Here is a 22770-nt window from a genome sequence, read left to right on the forward strand (position 1 = left end):
AATGTCATCAACTCTGCTTGGAGGACTATGCATGGGAAAGAGGGATGTAACAAATGATAGGCAAAAAGAACAAGCAATATGGCTAAGTGATGGCAGCAGATGTGAGGATCATGTGGAGGCAGAAGAAGACTTGTGGAGAAAAACAAAGCACGGGGATAAGTGGGACCTGGAAGCAACTGTGGAAGAGAGATTAGTGGTGTGCAGAGGAAACGGGGAGATGATGGGCGCAGAACACATTAATGAAGGGGAAGGGATGAAGGAAATGTGAAATCTTCATATGAGTGAGCAAGGAAGGCCGGGAGATGGGGAGAAAGTGGAGCAGAACATTGGGAAGACACCGAGCCTCTGTCACGAGGGGAGAATGGGGAACAGAGTATGGCACAACGGATGGGTATGGAACATGCCACCTATAGGATGGAGTGGAAAGCTAAAATATCGGGAGCTTACAAGGGGAACAAATGCCTGTATGTGGTCTGCAGAAGCTGCACTCCACTTATCAGTGTTTCCTGCTTAGGACATCACTTGTTGCAGTGAGTTCTTTGCCCTCAGAACCTGGCATGTTCCTGTGGCTCCAACCCATAAGTTCACATGCTGGAATAGAAGATCCTTGTTTCAATTCAGGGAAGTTTTTGAAAAGGACTGAAAGCTGTAATTGTCGCTTGACAGAAGAACCCAAAGCTTGATGATAGGAAAGTGTCACGTGCAGAAGGTTTTGATTTCTCTAGAGGAGGTCTGGAAAGCTGACCATCAGACACACTTTGGGATGCCTCTGCGTTGTTGCAGTGCTGCAGTCAGGGCTCATAAACATGTCCAAGGCTGTAAAGAAGCTGAGCAAGTAAGGTTGTCCATCCTTTCTTCTGACCATACCCAGAATTTTACGTATCAGGTCCTGTCCTGGTGCCTGCCTGGTGGTGCGACAAGGCAGGCTGGTGCTGGAATGCTTCCTGTGAGCCTCCTGAGTGCAGGACTCTGCAGGCCATGCATGTGTAGCTGCTGTGCAGTCATCTGTCTGCCTTTTCCCTGCTGCAGGAGTGCAATGCCAGGCACGTGCCTGGGTGGTGGCAGCTCAGCCTGGAGAGAAGCGGCAGCACCGCGCATCTGTGAGCCGCAAGCCCCAAAGGCAGCGGATGAGGACGGGGGCCGAAGGAATATATTGTTCGTGTGAGGTGAGATTTGGTTTTGACTTGTAGTCAGTATACAAGATCCGTGGTTTAGCAAGGAAAAACACATGGTAACGAAGACTTTAATTTCACGTTTGTAGAAGCATGCTACTCTGACTTGATGTAGAGCAGTGCAGGCAGAGAGGCGTTGGTGTGTTTGAGGACATCCTAGCCACTGAAAAAGGGAAGCCTACATTTTTACTACTCTTATTATGGTGTATTTTCCATGAGTTGAGTCCTTTGTTCACAGAAAGCACAGACAGTGCTGAATGGAAAACGTAGTGTATTGTTTCCAGAAGTACAATAAAAATCTATTTCCAGTGGGCCTGAAGCCGACATTCTTGATGAGGAGAAGTACGTTGTAGGAGCACTTCAGGAGCATTTGGTGAGCCCAAGGACAGGAAAACAGTCTTGCAGTCTGACTTAGAGCCATTTAAATGTTGAATCGGTAAGTATACCTGTATATTAAATGTGTGTAGGTAATTGTGTGCATATATAACAATACCTCTCTACACAATATTTACACAAATAGTATTAAATTTATATCTTTTCAGGGAGTGTGAGTGTGCCTGTGTTTTCAAACAAGAATACTGATTTTCTTCCCTCCTTTTTTTTTTTTTGTTTTGTTTTTTTTTGTTTTTTTGGTTCTGCATTTTTAAAAATGCTTCATATTTAACAAACAGTTAGGATATATCCTTCAAAAGGATTTTTTTTTTAATATCACTAAGTGATATTCAAGCATAGCTAAAGTGTTAAAAACAAGTCATGATTTATTATGTTTAAGAAGTGCATTTTAGTTCTTTCAAAATATTTTGAGAATTTCAGAAATATTAAAGTGAGAACCAAAACTGATCTGCATTACTTGTAACCAAGATAATTGGTGGTTAACACATCACATAACAACTGTACCTACTCTCGTATTTTATAAATACATCCAAAGTACGTGTCCATTGAAAGACAAATTCTTTAGTATTCCTTCAGAGATTTGTTAGAATTTGCTGCTTAAAATTTTAAAGCTCTCAGAAGAATCGTATTTGTGGGAATTAAAAAATTAAGAGACCAAACCCTGCGGTGGTACAGACTGGTGAAATACCACTGACTTCAGTGGGGTGATGTTGATTTATACGGGAAGATCTGCCAAATATGAATAAAGGACACCTTGTGGGTAATGGAAAGATTTGGTGATGTATTGTGCAGATTGATTTGTAGACTGCATGTCATAAACCCTGCATTTCTATTAAGGTAACGTGATATATATATATATATATATATAAGGAAAGTCACATTTTAGTTATGAAAATAAAACTACATTTGCATATATATTAAGTAATTTAAATTTAAGAAAGAGTGGAGACCCTTCTAATAAGGCTCTGAAATACAGTGGAAAACTGCTGTTGCAACAGAATATGACTAAACCATGGATTCCCATTTGTACTGAAATTCATTAAAATGATGAACATTAAAACAAGTAAAATATCTGCCTTTCAGGAACCACTTTAGAAAATGAAGCAATAGCGAATTTGGAAAAACAACAAAGTTGTATTTGAATTTGGAGGATTAATTTGAAGTATTAAATACAGAGAAGTGGAATAAAATAAATCCCTGTGGATAGTTAGCACTGGAATAAATGTGCTTTCTTTTGTAATAAGGAAAGGTCCAAGGTTCTTACTAAACAAATTTGTAGGACTATAATTAGAAGGCAATCAACACTTAAATATACAACATTTTTGGACCTGATAAATATCTTTATAATCACACACTGCATTTCATAATTTAGAGATCATAGGTAAGCTTGGGTCACCTTATAGCTTCTGCAATCCTAGTGCTTTCCTTTCTTCTGTCATTGGATAACCTGCCAATTAAATATGAGTAATCTAGGCCACTACAGAATACACTTCCCACTGCGCTGAGAAGTAAGAGTTTACTGTCATCAGCTGATGCATTGCACAATGCTCTCCGAACTTCCTTCATGATCTGTGGATAAAGAAAAGTAAACAATTCGACATGCATGCCGTTGCAATATCATTTCCCTACTTTTACAAACCTTATTGATTTTGAGAGACTTAAATTTTGGGCACTATTAATACTTACATCAATGATATATATTTATATAATTTTAATAGAAAACACTGAGAGTTTGCAAAATATTTTGTCTTTGGAAGTGCTTTGTAGATGCTTATTAAGTCAAAGAGTTTTTAGAGCTTGGCTGTTCTTTGCTTTTTCTATGGGAAATTCTAGCTAGCTTATGCTATTTGCTTACAATTTAATAATTTCAAATATCACTCTTTTGTATTCAAAATTCAGTGTACATCACTGTAACACAATAATAGTCTTTAAACCTCAACAGGTTGTAAATAAAATCTGTAAACCCCATTTTTCAGTTCTTCAACTGCTTTGGTTTGTATGGCTTGAACCAGAGCGAGGTAGCACAAGAGGACATTATAGACATCATCATGACAAATATATTATTCATTTTTCTGCGGTCAGTAATATTGTTACAGCCTACAGAAGTTAGAACAAAAATGCCACTAGAGAGAGAGACGTTTTTACACTCTGATTTAGGACTGGATCAAGGTATTAATCACACCATAAATCAAACTAATCAAAATCTGTATGGGATTGAGCTGCTGCTATTGTAAGAAAATAGCCTTTCATCTGAGTACAATTGTTTTCCTAATGATTTTTAAAAGGAAATGTTATTTCATGAACTTCTTGTCAGCAAGTAACTTGTCAGCACAGTTTGTAAGCTGTAATCGATTTAAGCAATTTGAGCTTCCCCTCTTTTTCGTCAGAGCTTTGCTCTTCACTCCGGTAGGGCCCTGATTTCACCTAGCATGGCACTGCCTGGGCCTGAACATCCTCGTGTGTCAAAGCACCTCCTATGCCCAGGGCCCCGCTCAGCCAATTGTTTCTCATTTGCTCTCAGGGTAAATTTAAGTAAAAGATAGCACAAGGTGGTTGGGGCATCAAATTTGGTTTCCCTGAGAGAAAACCAAGATTTTTAACTTGTGATTATTTCTGTTCACTACTTAATGCTTCCAAACTCTTTGTATCTCCAAAGTGCTTTATTTAAGAAACACAGAAGTTTTATTTTTACTCTTCTAAATAGGTAGGCTTCTATGAGAAATGTTGTGGCTTCTGCGAACAAGTTTGAACTTGTATGTTCAAGCCCCGGAGTGCGGTGCTGTCTGCTTTCCATACGTTTGCATGAAAACACCCCGTTGTTGTTACTGCCTGCTGAGGCTGGGATGTGAGAAAGCAGGTGGAGAACTTCTAGGTGCTTTACTTTTACATGTGTTTTACTTTTACTCCTGCACTTCGGAGCTGCTGCACTACCGAGTACGTGGCAGTGGGTGCAAGTGAAGCAATTAAAAGCAGCAGAATGTGGATGTGCATTTGAAATTCTTGTGCAGGTACAAAAATGGCATTAGGAATATTACAAGTATTGGTTCTTCTAAGAAGCTCAGAGGCTGTCTTTGCTTCAGATGGAAAAAATATAGGCAAAGCTGCACGTTTGTAAAGGGGGAACACAAGGAAAAAAAATACACAAATCTCTGCCCAAAGTTGAAAAAGAAACTTTAGAAGGTGGTAGATGTTAGAAGTAATAAAACGTCTTTTGATTTTCCTAGTTCCACATGAATGCCAGATTGCCTGTCCCCAAAAGCTGCTCTTTCATAGGGAAAGCATATAAATAATATCACAGAATAAGAGTCAAACATTGTTATGTACGCTGAGGAGCTCTGCCACGAAGTGGTACTCTGTTCACTGAGTTCCCCTCCTGTTCCCCCTCCTGCAGTGACATTTGCTTATGTGCCACCTCTGTGATGTTACCGCTGCTGTTCTTCCATCACATCCCTACCACTACAACCCTGTCTCCTTTTTATCTCACCACTTAGAGATTTGGATTGCTAAAGCCATCTTAAAGTTGGTACACCAGAATTTGGAGCAGAGATCATACTACCTTTGGGAAGAACCAATATTCTCCTGTCACTGTCTTTTCAGTGTTTAGGAGAGAGGGATAGTGAAGGTTCATTTGTACAAATTGATTTCTGGCATATGGTTGAAAATGGGGAGGCTTTGACAATATACTGGAGAATATTTTTGAGCAGGAGTGGAAATCTACTTCCACTACTTCCCTACCAAAATAAAACAGCACGATAAACCAGAAAAACATGTAGCAGTGTTTTCAATCTCCAAAAGATTTTTTTGTTTTGTTCTTGGAAATATCTGTAAGTTTGGTGTTAATGCAATCATTAAAAGGTGCTCAGAACCACTGGAATATACTGAATCCAGTGAAGTCAGTTGTCACTCCCTTGTTCTGTGACATAACTCCGTGGCTGTGCCATCCCAAATTCACCCTTGTTGCCTTGTCCCTCAGCCTATCTACATCCAGAGATACATCTCTGTTGCTTCTGAATGCCTTGGCACCGTGGCTTTCACCCTGATTATTCAGGTATGGATATTTCCCTGTAGATGTTTATATGATTACAGCAAAGCTACTAACAGTAAAATAGGATAAAAGAGATGGTTTGGGTTTGGGGTTAGAGAGCTGTGTATTAAACTGCACTACTCTAAATATAATTTTGGTTCGGAACCTGCCGTCTGTGTTGAAGTATGAATTTCGATTTAATGCAGCAGGGAATTCAGTTTACATATATAGAGATGCTATGTGTTTCAGTTCCATTTCTTTATCAGATTCTAAACTCTTTTTCTCTTTTCCATGGTAGTACTTAAACCTTCCTTCATTTTGGTGTAACTGTGGCATTTGTCCAATTCATATATTTTTTTTTTGTTTCTGTAATGGACCAGATCTAATGCCACTATGTGCAGGGCTCCACAGCAGTATTCTCCAGTTCCATGCCTTTTTTTTTTTTTTTTGCTTTTAAATTATTATTATTATTATTATTATTATTATTTTAAATCTCCTTTTAGGCAATTATCACTTGTGGGGGCAGTATTTTTATTTGCATTTATTTGACTAACATTTCTGAAGAAGTTTTATACAAAACAGTTTGGCCTAGTCCTTCAGCTTATGAAAATCTATCAGCTTATAAATTCAGACCAACCCTAATGCTTCACTTACTGATTTATTGAAACCCAAATATATAATAAAATTACCACTTTCTCAAAAGTTGCTTATTTTTTTAATCCTATCAAGAAAACAAGTTGGTTAGTCCTTTAATAGGACACCTTGTATTGCAAAACAAACATAAAATATTTAAAGGTTTCATTAAACTTCTAAAAGCTTATTTTAATGCCTTTCACAAGACAGAGGAAGTTTTAAAAGGTGCTTGGTGCCCTTTGCTTTCAATATTGCTTACATTCTGGGGAAATCAGGAAACTGGGAATTTATTGCATTAATTATACAAAGTGTCTTCAACAGAAGTCTCTTGTTTATATGAATAGAAATACTAGATTAAAAGGTTAACTTCTCTGAATCTCTGAGGATTCATTTTTGATATCCTTACAGGTAAATATTCTGTAAATATTACAGTAAAACTAAATCTTAAAGCCATTCAGTTGTTCTTGGAGCCTCTTCCTCAATTGTGCCTTTTTACACAAATGCACTTCTTGTTACTCGCTGGCTCTTTGTGCAAACAGATTCTGAGTCCGTTCTGTATGACAAACAGAGGAGTTCTGAACCTGCAAGGCTGGCTTCAGGCATAAGTGTGGCCAAAGAAATAATTTGTATGAGAGCAAAAATACAGAAAACGGTAAAATTGTATCTGCTCCCCTGCCATTTTTTTTTTTTTTTCAAAGTCAGAAGAAGTTGTAAGTAAGGAAAAGTGAAGGCAAGGCAGTGCTCCAAAATGCACCTGGTAGGACTTAAAATCCTTTGGTGCTCATGGCTAGAAATTGTAGGTGAACTGTACTTGAGGTAGTTATACCCGTCTTCAGTGCACACTTTAGCTGTTTGGGGTACGTTTTGTGTTTAATTCAGTGGAATATTAATTCCTATCTGTATTAATAATATGAAGTCAAAACAGTGGAAGGATCCATTTAATTGAAACAGAACTTGGATCCTTGCAATGTGCTGAGATAAAACAGCAGCAGCAGCAAAATTGGAGAATGAACTTCAGAAGCAGCAAAAGGCCTGTGAGAGACAATGCCCTAATGGAGGCGGTAATGATGAAATCTTTTTGCATGTCTGCTTTAGAAATTAATTTTAAAAGTGGCAAGCCTGAGCCACTGCAAAAACAAAACAAAACAAAACAATCAAAAAACCAAGCTGTGCCATTTCATGATACTGGCTTCAAAGTTTTATAAGGTCTTGTAAAATGTAAGAAAGGATTTCTATAGTCCCTGTACATTTTGTAGAAAAATCTCAATTACTATAGTGGCGCTGAGCCAACTTCGGTCGGTGCAAATGCTGCTGGAAGAGCCTCGACATTTTGTGCTAAACCACAGGCGTGATGTGGTTACCAAAATGCGGGATGAAGATTCAGGTAGACTTTTCTAAGCCTTTTATTTTTTATTTATTTTTTCCTTGTAGAAGTAAGTTTCATGGCCACAAGGGCAGTATCATGTCAGAGATAAGGAGGCCAAGTTTTGTTTTGAGTCAGCTTTGACATGCAGAACACTGTGCTGTAATGCTAAAGTTCTTAGTTATTTTAATTAAAGTGAAATTAAAGTGGCAGAAATAGCAGAGGGCAGTGGATGAACAAAACGATTGGATTCCATGTGAAGATTAAGGTAAAACCCAAAGGGAAGCAGGGGAGCAGGGGTGTTTACGGGTGAGAGTGATTTTTTATGAGATTAATTTTATAATGATTGTGGGCAATTCACCCCTTTTCCTTTCTTTAATTCATTTTTTTCTAACGTGGACGGCTGAGGATAACCAGACCGCTATTTTGACCACACTGAGTAAACCTACTCTCTGCAAGTTAATCATTTTCTATTTGGCAAACATAATTTACTGAATGTTTAATCGAGCTTGAAGTTAGCGTTTCTTTTGGCAAAACGAAACACGCTCTCTTACATCTTGTAGGAGTTTGGGGTTTGTGCCTTTCTATTCAGTGGTGCTGTAAGGGGCCAAAACTAAAACCGTCGGACCTTCCCTGAACTACTCCATCAGTTTGTCTTCGCTATGGCCATGGGTGACAAACTGTAGGGACAGCACGTTCAACATACTCCTTTCAGTTTCTTGAATTTTTGCTGAATTTACCACCATGGGAGGTGCTGGATTTCGTGGTGTGAGTGCCCAAGGGCTGCAGCCTGGAGCGAGGCCAAAGAAGTAGCTGCATGGTTGCCAGCAAGCGGCCTTCAGAGGCTAACAGCTTTCAATTGCTCTCAGCCTGGATGAGTTTTAAACAGACAAGTGCAGAGAGCTCATTACCTTGATTAATTCCTGGCTATCCAGATTCTGGTCAGTAAAGTAGCTCTTTGAAATGTATTTCCTAGTTGTCAAATGAGCTCCCATAAAGGTTCTAGAAATAGTCAATGCTGGTGATGCAAGGAGAGGACTATTACGTGCTCATCATTTATTCTTAGGCAGAGGTGGGCTCCAGGCATATTGAAAGTTTTCAAAGAACGAAACAGATTGCTTTGGCAGAGCTGAAGAGCTTGAATTAATTCACTGGGCAGTGCATTTGAACGCTGCTGATGTGGAACAGCACAGCCAGCAGTGTAAAGATATGTCTGTTCAGCCTGAACACGCTAAGTCCTTGATTTCCTACCTTTTTTCAGGCCCTTGAGCTCTTCATTTAAATTACCTGCAGCGTCAATTAGTGGCAATTAATACATGGATGGAATGATGGATTTGATGCAATCATCTAGCATGTTTTTAGGGACTAGTATTAAAAGCAGGTGTTTGGTGTTCTGGGTTAATTACTGAGACAGTCCTTTTAAATATTAAATAGATTAAAAATTAGGAGCGATAAAGGTATGTACCAACAGTTTTAACTATTTAGTGTAATTCTATGCATTAATGTCCATGTGCATGTGTGCATTTGGGAAGGTGGAGTCAAATTTAGGGCCCACAGCTTCTCAGCCCTTCCTGTGACTACGTATGTACTCGAGTAATACAAGCTACAAGTCTGACCCTAAGTGTATAATGTTTTGGGACAAGGGAATTCATTAGTATCGTGTATATATTGAACATCTTTATGCAATTCAGCTGAGACTAGAACCCTTAATTGGCAAAGATTTCATAACTAAAGATTCATAAAGTGATTCAGAAAACAAGCAATTAGGGATCGAGGTATAGTTTTACAGTTACTGTTTCAGGATATAGCCTCAAATGCCTCCATATGCAACAACTGGAGCGCTGTTTAAATTAATATAATGAAAGAGACCAGATTTCTACTAAGGACGGTAAATATCAATTACTTCAGCATGTGAACAACTGCTTCATACAGCTCCATGCTGGAAGTACAGACTGGCATTCCTTCCCTTCCTTCCAATTTTCAGTTTCAGACATGCCAATTCAGAATTAATTTCCATTGCATTCTTTTTGATAGAAATCCCAACCATGGAAAAATTAAATATATCTGAACTCCATAATTTCTTTTTTAAAGAGAATCAATTAGCATAAAAATACAAAAAATACAGTTCAAGTCCAGTGTTTCCACGATAACCCACACATCAGCATGGTTTCTTTGGCTTTTAGGGCTACATGCTTACCTCTGGGGTCAGTGCATTGTTATCTGAAGTCTGACTCGAGAGCAAAATATGTGTGAAACCATCTTCTTTCCGGACTACAATGTCCCTGAACCGGCAGTTACTTTCATTTTGACGCACGCTGTATCTCAGTCTCTTATCGAAGACATAATCTTTTTCCCCATCTAGTTTCCTTTTCACAGTGCTGTGTAGATTCAAGCTGCCATTGGCCAGAGAAGAACCTTTCAGATGGAAACAATCAGAGCATAATTATGTCTATACTTTCAAAGAAATGGAGTCATACTTTTTATTAGCTTAAACATAATGCAATATTTACAATAGCCTCTACACGATAAGTTTGGTAAATCAGAAATATGCCTGTCTAGTCAAATGTGGCCTCAAGCCATTCCTATTATTCTTTAAAGCCTGTATATTCCAACATGCAGTTCCTTTTTGTTCTCTGATCAGACAACCACTGGGTCAAATGACTTGTAGCATGTGGGACTGGTACTCTTAATGGGATTCAGCTCTGCTTTGAAGATGAAAGCAGTTGTATCATGGTCTGTCCTATCACTTTGGGGTGATCCCTGGATTCATTAGGAAATTCCAATCCAGCTTTGGATGAACTTGACAAGTCAGGTTTCGTCCAAATCCCATCTTTCAAAGTTACATTTTCTTCCTTTTATGGTGACCAAAAAGTGATTACGAAATGCCAGTTTTAACATGGGTTGTCTCTCGTTGCACATCTCTATGTGACGGTAAGTTAGGGAAGTTCTTACTGAGCTGATAGATACCACAACTGGATTTCCCTTCCCTCTAACCCATATGGTTAGCATTAGAAGTAGCAGTTACCCATCACTGCTCTGATCCCAAGCTTCTCCTCATTACATTTTGCAGTCACAATAATAAGCTGACTAACAGATATGATGCTGATATTGGACCTTGTACAGTAAAAGGATTAACACCAATGCCATGTTGGACGGTATCCAGCATTAGGAAAAAAAAACAGAACTATGAAAATAAAGATGAAAGTTCCTTTTGAAACATAAATGAGAGTAATAACAGTTTATTCTGTAAAAGCAGTTTATTTTGACATACAGTTGAATGACCTGTATGTTATTATTTTGCTCATCTTTGGAGTTCCGTTGCAATAGTTGATGCATTGGGAAATCTTTACAAGACTTCTATGCAAGACTCCGTTTTCTAATTATAGAAGTTTCACACAATTTCCATTAAAAGTAAAGCAGGGACAGGTTGCTGATAAACAGGGAGGATTAAATCCACTCTGTTCGTTGCAATAGTTTCCAAATGTTTTTGTTTGTCTGTTTAAATAGACGTAAACCCACGATACTCCCTTGTAGAGAAAGGCTAAGATGCAAACCTTGCCAATGCAAACTCATTCCAGCATCTGGGATAAAACAGATGAGAATTTTTAAAGGGGAGATGACATGAATAGAACATAATTTAAATTTTATAGCTTAAATGACCACTCTCCAATTAAAAATGCTCTGTTGGAGTAGAATTGAATGGTAAATTCATAACAGATCACTCTCTAAAGCAAAACCAGTTACCTTCGATTTATGTCAGCTACGTTTCAGCTTAGTTGATGTTTGTGTAGCTAACTGAATGCTCTGGTAGCTAACGATTGGCAATGGCCTGTGGAATTGTTCAGCAGGTGAAATACCCGTGTACACCCTGCAGTTACGATATGTGATGTTAAAAATATGCAGAGCGCTTCAGAGTACTTACTGGTACCTCCCTTGGCTTCCTCATAGAATGGGTGTGCACGTATGTACACACAGATCTACATACAGAAATGTGTTTTTGTTAAAAAGTTTGCTATTTCTGTTGGTCATAAAGCTCTTTTCATAGTTAAATTAAGAGATCCCATCCAAAACATTGCCCGTATTATAATAAAGAGAGGATTTAACTGGTGCAAATGAATGCCTATGACAAATTAAGTTAAATCATCAATTTGAAAACAAGTATTTGAAGCCAGCCAAATTTGAAATTTTCAAGAATTGAAATAATTAGTATAATATAGTGAAACAAATTAACTATTTGATTGGGATAGACATTCAAATATTATGTTTTTCTCTACTCAGTCCTTACTATGTAGCTTGACCCAGCAACAAAATACTAGGATATGAAGAGGTAAAACTCCCAGAAAAGTGTAAAGAACTTATAAAACCAGAGGCATGAATGAACATTAATTGGAATATATGTCCGACTAACTGTACCGATAATCTACCTAGCGTAGAAGATTAAGCCACATCTATTTTAAATACAGACACTAAGAGAATGGTAGAAGATTAATTCACACAGATAATCCAGCTAAGCGAAAAGCTTCACAGAAATAATTTATTTCGAGTTTTTTTTTTTGTCACATTCTTCTTTGTTTGAGTAATGTAGTTGGTCTGTAAATTAAATATATGATGTAAGAAATTATAGATCTTATCAGTATTCTAACTGTCTGCACGCCAGCTGACAGAAATTTAACCTTGGTAGAGAAATATCTAAATTAAATTTGAGAGAAATGTAAATGGAAAAGCGCAATTTCCAAGAATGGATGATTAACAGAACAAGATGTAGTGAGTAAATTGTTGTCTCAGTGTATACAGTGCATCCCTGTAATCTTGTTTAATCTGATAAACCAGAGAAAATGATCAGCAAAATCCAAAGACAACACGCCTGTGAGATCAGGCCAATTCAGCATGTCTGCTGCAGAGATGTGATGGAGCTACTGAGGGCTTGCTCTGGAGCCACTACAGCATCCAGATTGTCTTTGCATGAGCTTTAATGGTGAGCACCTGCTTAACACACACCGGGTAACAGTACCTCAGCACGTCAGAATGAAAAATGGCTGTGTCAGGAAAAAAGAGGCCTTCACAAAGCAATCTGTAATGCATGGGAAATAAATTATGGACGTCACAAATTAAGTGAGGAAGCTTTAGGTACTTCTAAACGTGGTTTACCGGCTTGGCAGTGAGTATATGATGCTCTGTCTAAGTACAAATTGGAAGCAGAAAATAATCCTTCCTGTACGGGGAGAGTAATGTAATCATTAACTTTTTTGTGAAGGTACCTAAACACACACTGGTATTTACAAGTTTCAGTATTTCTTAAGGGAACTTAAGGTATTTCCACACCACTGCTGCATGCAGTACTCCTCCAAAAATGGCAGTGATGGCTGCTACTTGAGGAGGAAACCCAAGCTGGCCACTTTCTGCAGTTCTTTGCCCTCATATCATTCCTCATATTGGACAGGAATATGAGAAGACTGATCCTTCCCGTTTCCTTCAGTATTTCCTTGTGGACCTTTCCATGGATTTCTCTAATCCCTTTCTGAGCCTGTTGATGCTGTCTGTCTCCGCAGCCTCCTGCGGTACGAGTTTGAGAAGTTTAGTAACCGCTACACAGAGGAGAATTTCCTTTCATCTGCGCTTTTATCTGATGTTCCACCAGTTTCAGTGAGGGGTCCCTAGTTCGGCTATTGAGGGATTTAGCACACAACAGTTCCACATTTATTTTACCAGAGACCTTCATGATGTTATAAACTTTGATCAGATTCCCTCTCAGCCTCCCTCTCTCCAAAAGAAAACTCTTTTAGTCTGGTAATCCACATCACCGTCTGAGCTGCCGGTCCCTGTACCTTGTACTGCACTACCACCAAAGGGGAGGACACGTCGCGATGTTCCCCTTGCTGCTGTTGGAATGGGAAGGTGCCTAAAGGCTCTAGATTGCTCTGGGGTTCTGTTATACTGGGCACTGCACGAAACAGATCAGAATTTGTAGTCTAAAAAAAACAAGGCAGACAAAGAGTAGGAGATGAGAGAGCAAAAAACATGCAGTGAGCCACAGATCCATCCCTCTGGGCTTTGGAGGGCTTGGAACTCCCCATCTTCTTCTGCTCCGTGCTTCCACTCCCAGAGACAACAGACACCTCAACCCACCCTTATTTTCTGATCCTTTCTTTCTGTTTCAGCACAGCTCTGCAGTCTCTGTGCTACCACCTGGTGACCTGGTGCTGATAGCCAGGCAGGCAGCCACACCATGAGCAACCGCTCAAGCTGGGAAAAACCTTTCTCCAAAACCTTCCTTAATTTTCCAACAGATCGGGTTCATCTCGTGGGCTCAAGAGTACCGAAAGGGGAGGGGATGTGGATAATGACCAGGATGTCGTGGGAAGAAGGGCTGGGCTGCTCCTTTTGTTAGCAGCACGCATTTATGCTGACCGAAAAGGAGCTTTGGGTTTCATTTTTCTAGGTGAAATAAACCACATTCCCTTATTCTGCCTGGTGAAACAGCTTGGCATTCCTCTCAGTCTTTCCGACAGCCTTTCTCTGTCTCCTTTCTGTCTTTCTTGTGGGCAATGGTTAATACTGCACATACTTAAGGCAGTGTTCTGGTGATAATTTACTAATAATTTCAGACTTCTTCAGCTAAGGGAGCATCTGTAAGATATCTAAAAGCAATGGGTTTTTATCCAAACTGAGAAAGCAAGCATATTTGGTTGTCTTATACTGCCAGGATTTCTCCAGAATAAATAAAACAGAACAAGCTAAAAGAAAAACAAGAGGAAACAGTGACTAAGTTCATAGAGAAAATTTAAATGAAGGGCACCATGAGACTACAAAGATTTTCGTAATGGAGAAAAACAGTGGTTAGTGATACATGACAAGCAAAAATTCTTCAGCAGATGGCACAGAAATAGAGCGATGTAGAAAGGGAAAGAGGAAATTAAAAGGGGCTGGTTTTTGATGCTGTCAGGAGACCTGACAAAACAATCACTCTCAATTACAATGTATGGAGAGAAACAGCGAGGTGATAACGGGAGACAACAAATGTCACCAGAAGGAATGCTATTGTTAGCTCTCGAGAGCATCCGCCGATGTTCTCCTGCAGAGGTTTTCAACATGTTCCCATCTGCAGACCCTTAAGTAACTGTCAGTAGAGATGGCTGCCCTCCTTCTGAAGGGACGTGCAGATGTCAGGAGAGGTTTTATATGAGAGGTCTGTCCCAGCTCCAGCACGTCGGGGTTCCTGGCCTCCACTACGGCACGAATAATTTTGTGCAAGCATCTGTAGATGTACACTTATCTTTCTGGGGTAAATTGCTTTTTTGTGAGAGTTTTTTATCTATGGGCTGAGCAGGAAACAATTTTCCCCAAGAGGATGTACAAAACCAAACACAAATTGGTGGAAGCCTGTTAGAGCCGCCAAAAACTAGTTTGCAAATAGTTATTTGTTTCAACAGAACTGACAGCGTGCGGGGCAAACAGAGCAGATAGTTTTTGATTAGCTGCAGTATGTAGGGTACTCGCTATATTGCTTGGCTCCATACCCTGGGAGTCAACCATCAGTACAATGCAAAGGGATAGTTCTTCTGGCTGAGGGTTTTTGGAGTCTTTCACTTGTGCTCTTCGTCTCTAGACCAACTGAACTTAAAATTTCTAAATGCACTTTCTGTGCGCTCGTACACTTAGCTGCAAAATGAGGCTGCCATTTGGGCTTCATAGAGGCAAGCTCAAAGCTGACACAGATGTCTGCTTTGTAGGATCCTGCACAGGGCTGCCCGGGAGCCGCAGGGTCCGGGAGCCAAACCCAGGTCCTCCGGGCTCCGGCTTTGTTCTACATATAGCGCCTGGGAGCCCTGCGAGCGCTGGTGGGGCACGCCGGGCTTTCGGCTTCCAGACTCGGTGGCAGACAGCCTGAAACCTCTGGCATAGCTGGCTGCCTCCAAGCTAAACGTGGGAGTCCTGCCAAGCAGACTGCCACGGAGCTGCAGGTCTCGGGGGACGGAGCCTTGGGACCTTGGCACAGATCTGGAGAAAGTTTTGAAACCCAAGATGTTTGGAACAGACCTTCTGTTATTCAACAAATTGGCATTTTTTTTTCCTCTGAAACTTTCTTCATTTGTAATTTGTAAAATTTCAGAGCAGTTTTAGTGTGACATCTACCCTGATTAAAGCGGGGCTGTGGCTCTAGCTGACATATGGCAGGGGCATGCTGGCATCCTCTGCGCCACTTCCCTGCGAGGGTGAGTGCTGAGGGGGTCATAAATTGTTGGAACTGGTGAGGAGTAGTGCGAGGCTCCCTGATCTGACATTTCAAATGAAGCACATTCCTGTGTCAGGAAACAGGCCTTCTCAAGCTCTAGGAAAAAGAGCCAGTGTTTTTTTTTTGACCACTTGGTCTTGGTAGTCTCATCTGCTCTCTTTGTAGTTTTCTTTCTCCACTGTGCATGTGCTGGGTATCACAGAGCAAGATGGGAAGGATTAGCTGCTAGGCCAGGAGCCCCCTGTACATGGCCAAACACTGCCTCGGCACAGCAGCTTTCTACTGAAACGGAGCACTCTTATAGGGATCGTTTGGATGGGGTTGGTGGATACCATTCAGTACGTCCTGTAGGGACAAATGGAAGGCTCATTTGACCTTACAATTCTTTGTGGCCCTTTAGTTCTTCATTAAAAAAACCCATCTACATTAAGGGAGTTAATGCACCGTAAAGATGCATTTTATATCAGAACTTCCACTACAAATAACATAAAGCAAATGCATTAAAAATCATTAGAACCAATTAGAAACCAATAAGAAAGCAAAGAAAATCACTTTGTACACTCCTGTAGTTAGATACACAAGTCTTTCTAGGGAAGCACCTAACTTTTTAAGCAGACTCACATGAGCTCGAATCGATCAAAACCCGGAATCCTGCGCTCTCTGTTGTGTCACTGACATCAGCTGGGCCACTTACGCATTTCAAGCTGGCCATATATTTTGCTAGCGTGTTTTTAGGAAGATACTTGATGCCTGAATTGCAGCAGTTGTAAGATGCAAGTATGAAGACCAGGCAAAGACAGCTCTACCTCCCAAATCCAGTAGCATTTTCTAGGTTGCCAGTAGGGCAGAAAACGGGAAGCTGAGTGATATAATTTATGTTGACTTTTGAAAAGTTTTTGGCAGGGCGATTCACAAGAAGCTGTTAAGGAAATGAGTACTATCATGGGCTACGGAAAGTGGCGAATAGAAATAAATAATTGGAACAAATGGTTACTTTTCATCATGTCAAATGTTTAGGAGTTGGCTGCCCCTAGGACCTGCAGAAGGATTAGTTTACTTCTTGTATGTATTAATGAAGTGGGAAGAAAAGTATGAGAGGAAAATTTGAAGAGAATACCAAATAAGTAGAGTAAAAATGAGGTAAGATTTTGAAGAGCTTCATTGAGTCATAACAAAAAGGTGAACTGGCAACAGTAAAGCAGATTAAGTGCATAATGACAGGAATCATACATATAGCTGTGTTCTAAATTAACTGCAACCAGCAAGAAAAATAATGAAGAGCGACTGTGTATCGCTCAATGAAAAGCTTTATGCAGTGTGTAACAGCGGAAAAAATCATACGTAAAAGACTGTGTTGCCACAATATCAGTAAGCAGGAGGAAATCATTTGGAATGGCTCCTGCTGGTTTTAAAAGGTATTAAAAAAACAACGCCAAAACTAACGTACACCGAAAGTAAAGGTCAAAATACCCCAAACCTAACAAAATGAAACAAAACAAGAAATACAACCAAACAATCAAGGACTTGATCAAATTAAATATGGATGTGGGGGACTTTCTGCCACAAAGCATCATCAAGGCTGTAAGTTTTGTATGATGAAAAAAGATTGTACGTATATAGGTAACAAGAAGCTACACAATTAATTAAACTGCACGATATTTTATAGATAACATAAGTTTATCTTCTCTGAGAACTTATTCTTTGAGAACTAAGCCAGTCAGTAACTAAGGCAGTCAGTAACTAGAGGGATTAGGAAGAAACTTTTCCTGTAGGCAAGTTGCCTTGTTCACTTCAAGGCTGTTTGTACCTTCCAGTAATGTCAGTAATGCGTCCTGCAAGTTCTGGTGTTGCTAGTCACTGCCAAACATGGGGCTCTCGAAGGTCTGAGTATTCCCCAGCACTGACTACATTAATCCTTAAGAACCTGAACGTTACCCAGGCATACTTACCAGGATAGTGATAGTATCGAAAAACAAAGTCTCAGCATGATACATACCTCGGCTGTCATTCCTGCTACACGCCTTGTCAGCATGGCCCCATCAGGGCTTCCTACTGCCAAGACCTGCAACAAAGCCCACACTGCTTCGTGCCACTCCGTGGGAAACAGAAAGAGAGAAGCCAACTGACAAAAAAATGCCATAGTGTATTGGGAAAGGGGTGTGAAACTTGGTTATGTGCTTCTCACCACATCCCTTGTGTAGCATGACAACGATTTTTTCCGTGAGTGGGCTCTTTGCTTGCAGTTTCTGCAGCTCCCCCCCCCTCAAGAGACGGTAGCTGTGTAAATCACATACCAATTCCGTTCACAACAGGTGCGTCGTTACTGACTTCCAACACGCTGGGCAAGTTTTGTTCTCCTTCGTGATCATTTATATCCATGTTTTGCTGTTGTGAGCCATTCCCAAAATGTCTAGAATCTTTTTCATGACTGCCATCTCCATTCTGCAGACCATTATGTGGCTTTTTCAGTGGCATGATCTGTAAACCGCTGGGAGTAGTTCGGTAAGTTACAGTTTTAGCAGCCCTGTCATTAGCAGCTGCTGGCTTTGCTGCGTATCCTCTTTTCTGTTTTTGAAGAGAAGGATTAATTCTCTTCCTTTTGTGTGCTGACCCTTTGGCCTTCCCAGATTCAGAAGGTCTATGTGATATTTTCTCAACAGATGACCCTCGGCTTTCCCGTAAAAATTTTGGAGTGCTGGCCTGTTTCCCATGTCGCGATCGCTTTTCTCTAGTAACGTGTAGTCCATTGAACTCATCAATAAATTCCTCACAATGTAGGAGATGATGTTCAGGTTCCCAGGTGTCTTCGTTGCTGCCATAGCCTTTCCATCTGATGAGATATTCCCATTTGCCCTTCTTGTTCTTCCTTTTGTCTACAATCCTTTCCACCTAAAAAAAAGAAAGAAAATCACAAAAAGTATCATATTAGAAAGAAAAGCAGCTTGGTCATGAGAAATGTGTTCTTCATTTGCAGCTAGGAAGGCCTCCTTGACATTGTAACGCAGCTTTAGTATTCATGAGATTCAGCTCCTACAACACGGTGCCTAAAATACGAAACGACTCTGACACTGAAAGCCTACCCAGGCTAGCCAAAAGGCAGCAACCTATTTTCCTGATTAAAGCTTATCTTCATTTCATAGGATGCAGTCCAACGCTATATTCCCGTTGGATCCTACACAGACCACGCTGCGTGCTGATGAGGGCCTAATTGCTGTGTATGTAGCCGCGCGACAGAAAGGCTAGGGATCGGAGTTACACATTTCTGGTCGACAAAGAATTGCCAGGAACGGACCTGGCAGCACATGAGAGGGATGCCGTAGCCCCGGCAGTACTTTCACAGCAAGGCCATTTTCCCTTCTAAAAATATTGAGACATGAAACGCCTGATCAGACCTGAGCTGGGAACCTGCAAGAGCCAAAATGTGAAAAAACAAGAGACCTGGAAGATCAGTACTGAAGGCATGATTTCTTCAAAAATCTGTTTGTAAAACGAGCCTGCTGCTGCTCCATTCCTCAGCTACGTCTTGTCTGAAAGAGCTGGATAAAGTATCTTTTGCTCTGCTGTCAGCTCCTCAGCATTCTCCTGAATTCACACACGGATTAGGTACCTGTAAATGCCTTCTTGGTGTCTTGAAGCTATCTTGATCAAAGAACCGATTAGAACAAATTACACTTTTTTACACACAAAAATTATGGCCATTACTGCCATCTGAATGCGAATTGACAGCACCGTGCTGTTGTGGACAGCAGACCGTGCAACTGGGGAAGTCTTTGAGCTATCTCAGCACTGGCAAGGTCTCAGCTAGAGGGAGAGTGCATATGAGAACCCACATTAGTGATCTATATCGGCTTGTGAGTGAGACTCAAAGAGAATTATTTGTTTTTGAGGAGAGGGGAAACATAACAACAATCCTAAGTGAGTTAGAGATGGATGTACAAAGGCAGAAGTAAATGACTCTGTGTGGATTGGACAGCAAGTCATGGGTTTGAACGGCATCAGGAGACACATAGACAACTCATTAGGAAAATCTTTGTGATGGTAAGAACAATTAAGCACTAGGTAGATAACTTTAGGAAGGTATAGAGGGTTTTAGAAGAAACAACTTTTGTCAGGCCAACATCTGCCATGAGTAGAAACTGTTGGAAAATGGAGTATGGTTAGAAAACCTTTTGTGGTCTCTCCCAGGTTTTATTTTCTGATTAATTTTTTAACTTCTTGGAAATGTGGCTTAAGAGGAATAAAGATGTGACTAGTGAAAAAAAAATCACTATTGTTAAACAAAAGCACTACTGTTAATTTAGAAGAAATAAATAAATGGATAGCTAATGTAAGAGTTTTCACAGCTCATCAAAGAAAAATGTCTCATGTAAAGAACAACAGTGGAATCTGTACGGAGAATTTAACCTTGGAGAAGGGCAATCACAGCCGTGTAAGTAATTGTTCTTTTTAGGTCCCCTGTTAGAGCAAACCAATGGATTAATTCTGTCTGTTCACTGGCTGGAACTGTACATTCATAGAAATCTTGGTGGGTTCCCCAAAGGCATCTGAATGTAATTAGCAACTAAACATTATACTTCCATCTCAATTCATCTACCTGGGAACTGTGCTAAGATATCTGGGTCTGAGTCATTGTGGCCAGCTTCTCTCCATCTCCAGGGCACTCAGCTGCAGCATCCCAACCAGTTCATCCCTGTGCTCTGTCTTATCAAATATCTGCACAGAACCACTGAAGAAGCAAAGCAAGGAATCATCTGTGCTCTGAATTTAGCACAGTCCCCTTCAGGATTGCTCAGTGTGGCAAAACAATTAACTGGAGCTCAGTCTAGGAAGTTTGAGATCATTTGTCTGAAAAGAGGAAAAGTACTCTCAGAAAAATGAACTGCCTTCTTGTGTCCTCATTTTGGGACGTGTGGCTTTCAATTGTCGAACTAATAGACTTACTCTGATCTTGTGGACTTCACAGGGAGCAGCTGTCCAAATTATCCCTGGCTTTGAAATACTTCTCATCCTCCTGTCTGGGACCAGCCGGTAAGACTACATCAACCTGCGGAACCCCGGAGTGGCCTGTGGTTGTCTGCGGATTTGTTACTTTAATTACTGCAGCTCAGTATACCAAGGAGCAAAACATATATATAAATATATCCTGGGGAAAAAATTAAATTGCTGCTAAACTCAGTAGACCACAGCTATCATTAGTGCAGAGAATTTGGTTTAGCACTCTTCTGCTTGTACGAGCTACACAGTGCATGCGCTTCCCCCTTATTTAATTGAGGATTTCAGGCTTGGAACACAAGCTCTGTGTCAGGTTGATGCTACCTCGGAGTATCTTTGGTATTTCTTTTGATGGATTGCACCAGTTGTGTTGTCCTACTTGCTCACTGAAGGAAAAGCCTCAGAAAGGATGGACAAATAACTTGCCATTTTCAGAATCATGTACAAAACCCAGTTCTTCAACCTCACCTTTTTTCACTCCCACACAGATGTTTACATTTATCTATACTCTTTACCCATTTTCACATTGTTGCATCTCACAGGGAAGAAGTTCCTTGGAAATTTTATTTTATTTTTTATTGTGGAAAACACAAAATTATTTTGGTGATGAGACATTATGCATTTCAATTAAGAGGATAAAAGGAAAAAAAACACGAGTAGTCTTTGTTCCTGGAAACAAAATACTGGCAACGGAGAATGTGATTAACCAGTTCAAAACAAAACATCATGAGGGGACAATAGAAGTATTTATGAAATTGGGTCAAATTTAATAAATGGTTTCAGAAAAGATATTCAGAAAGCAAATATATTTGGGAAAGCCTAAGCATTTCATTACAGCATTTTCAGAACAAAGCTATCAGTGTTTCACTTCAAATTTAACTAAACAAAACTAAGATGAAAAGGTTAAAGAGGCATTAAGTAACCTAAAGACAAAATGTTTTGTTCTGATCAGCCCCATTTTCAGTTTATTGTTTTGCTGGGGAGAAAATGAAAAAAAAAAAAAAGTGGGTTGATCCAAACTTGTTTGTTGTCAATGAGTTTTTTGGTTCAGCCATCAAAACCACTGGCTTGACTAATGATGCATAAAAAGTCTGAGTAGATATTTACCTCGTCCTCATTACTGTCTCATTGTTCATTACTGAGTGCATTTGTGGGGAGCATCAAACATGCTTGACCTCTAAACATGGTCTCTTATCTCCCTCGCGGCTTTAAGTTCTCCATTGATTTTTATCCCCTTCAGAGTGCCACTGTGTTTTTTCACTGTTATTTCATATAGTGAAATGCTTTAGCATGAGCATAAATATCAGTTTATTACCCACACCTGGTACAGTCTGTCCCGTTTTCCTTCTATTCACAGTCCATGTTAATAAAGAACATCACTATTTTGTATATTTGATTTAACAGGTAATATATAAAGTAAAAGCCTTCCTGCATTTACTTCAGGTTACACAAGTTCATATGAGTTTTCTTAATGAGAAGTAATTCTGTGACAGCTAGTGATTAATAGAAATAATACTTTCATTCGTTTCCTAGAATAAACAATACACGGTCTTGGAATATGCAGAAAATACCTACAGCTTCCACGTCTGATTTTCCATTTCCCCTCTGTTCTGTCTTTAATGACAACTGAATAAAATCTTCCTAAAAGTGACTTTGGTAGTTAGTTTGCCAAATCCTTGAATTCACTATATTTTGTTTGGAAGAGTGAGTAAAGTCTAATAATATTAAAATGACCATGGACAAAGTGTAATGGAGGGGTATCACAGATGGGAGAGTGCTAGAATTGACATAGCCCATTACTTGCCTGGACTCTGTCTCTCTCTCCATCTCTACTAATTCTGGGTATTTGGGGGAGCTGATATGTCACTGTATAATATGTTTAAAGAAAACAAATAGAATAAGATGATGGTATCTGTGCAAATGCATTTGCAACATACTCTTTAGCTTCTAAATAGCCTTA

At 39.9% G+C, this 22770-nt stretch overlaps 1 protein-coding gene across 1 annotated transcript in view; it reads right to left on the reverse strand.

Annotated features, from left to right (window-relative positions):
* CDYL2 (chromodomain Y like 2) overlaps positions 1-22770 on the reverse strand; it is a 59293-nt gene that overhangs the window by 9057 nt on the left and 27466 nt on the right. The window contains exons 2-4 of the mRNA XM_027466858.3: positions 18113-18707; positions 9783-10000; positions 2962-3134 (exon numbers count right to left, since the gene is read on the reverse strand). Coding sequence (XP_027322659.1) covers positions 2962-3134; positions 9783-10000; positions 18113-18707 — 986 coding nt within the window. The remainder of the gene's footprint in view (positions 1-2961; positions 3135-9782; positions 10001-18112; positions 18708-22770) is intronic.

Source organism: Anas platyrhynchos, chromosome 12 (assembly GCF_047663525.1).
Source record: "Anas platyrhynchos isolate ZD024472 breed Pekin duck chromosome 12, IASCAAS_PekinDuck_T2T, whole genome shotgun sequence".
Classification (NCBI taxonomy): Eukaryota; Metazoa; Chordata; class Aves; order Anseriformes; family Anatidae; genus Anas; species Anas platyrhynchos.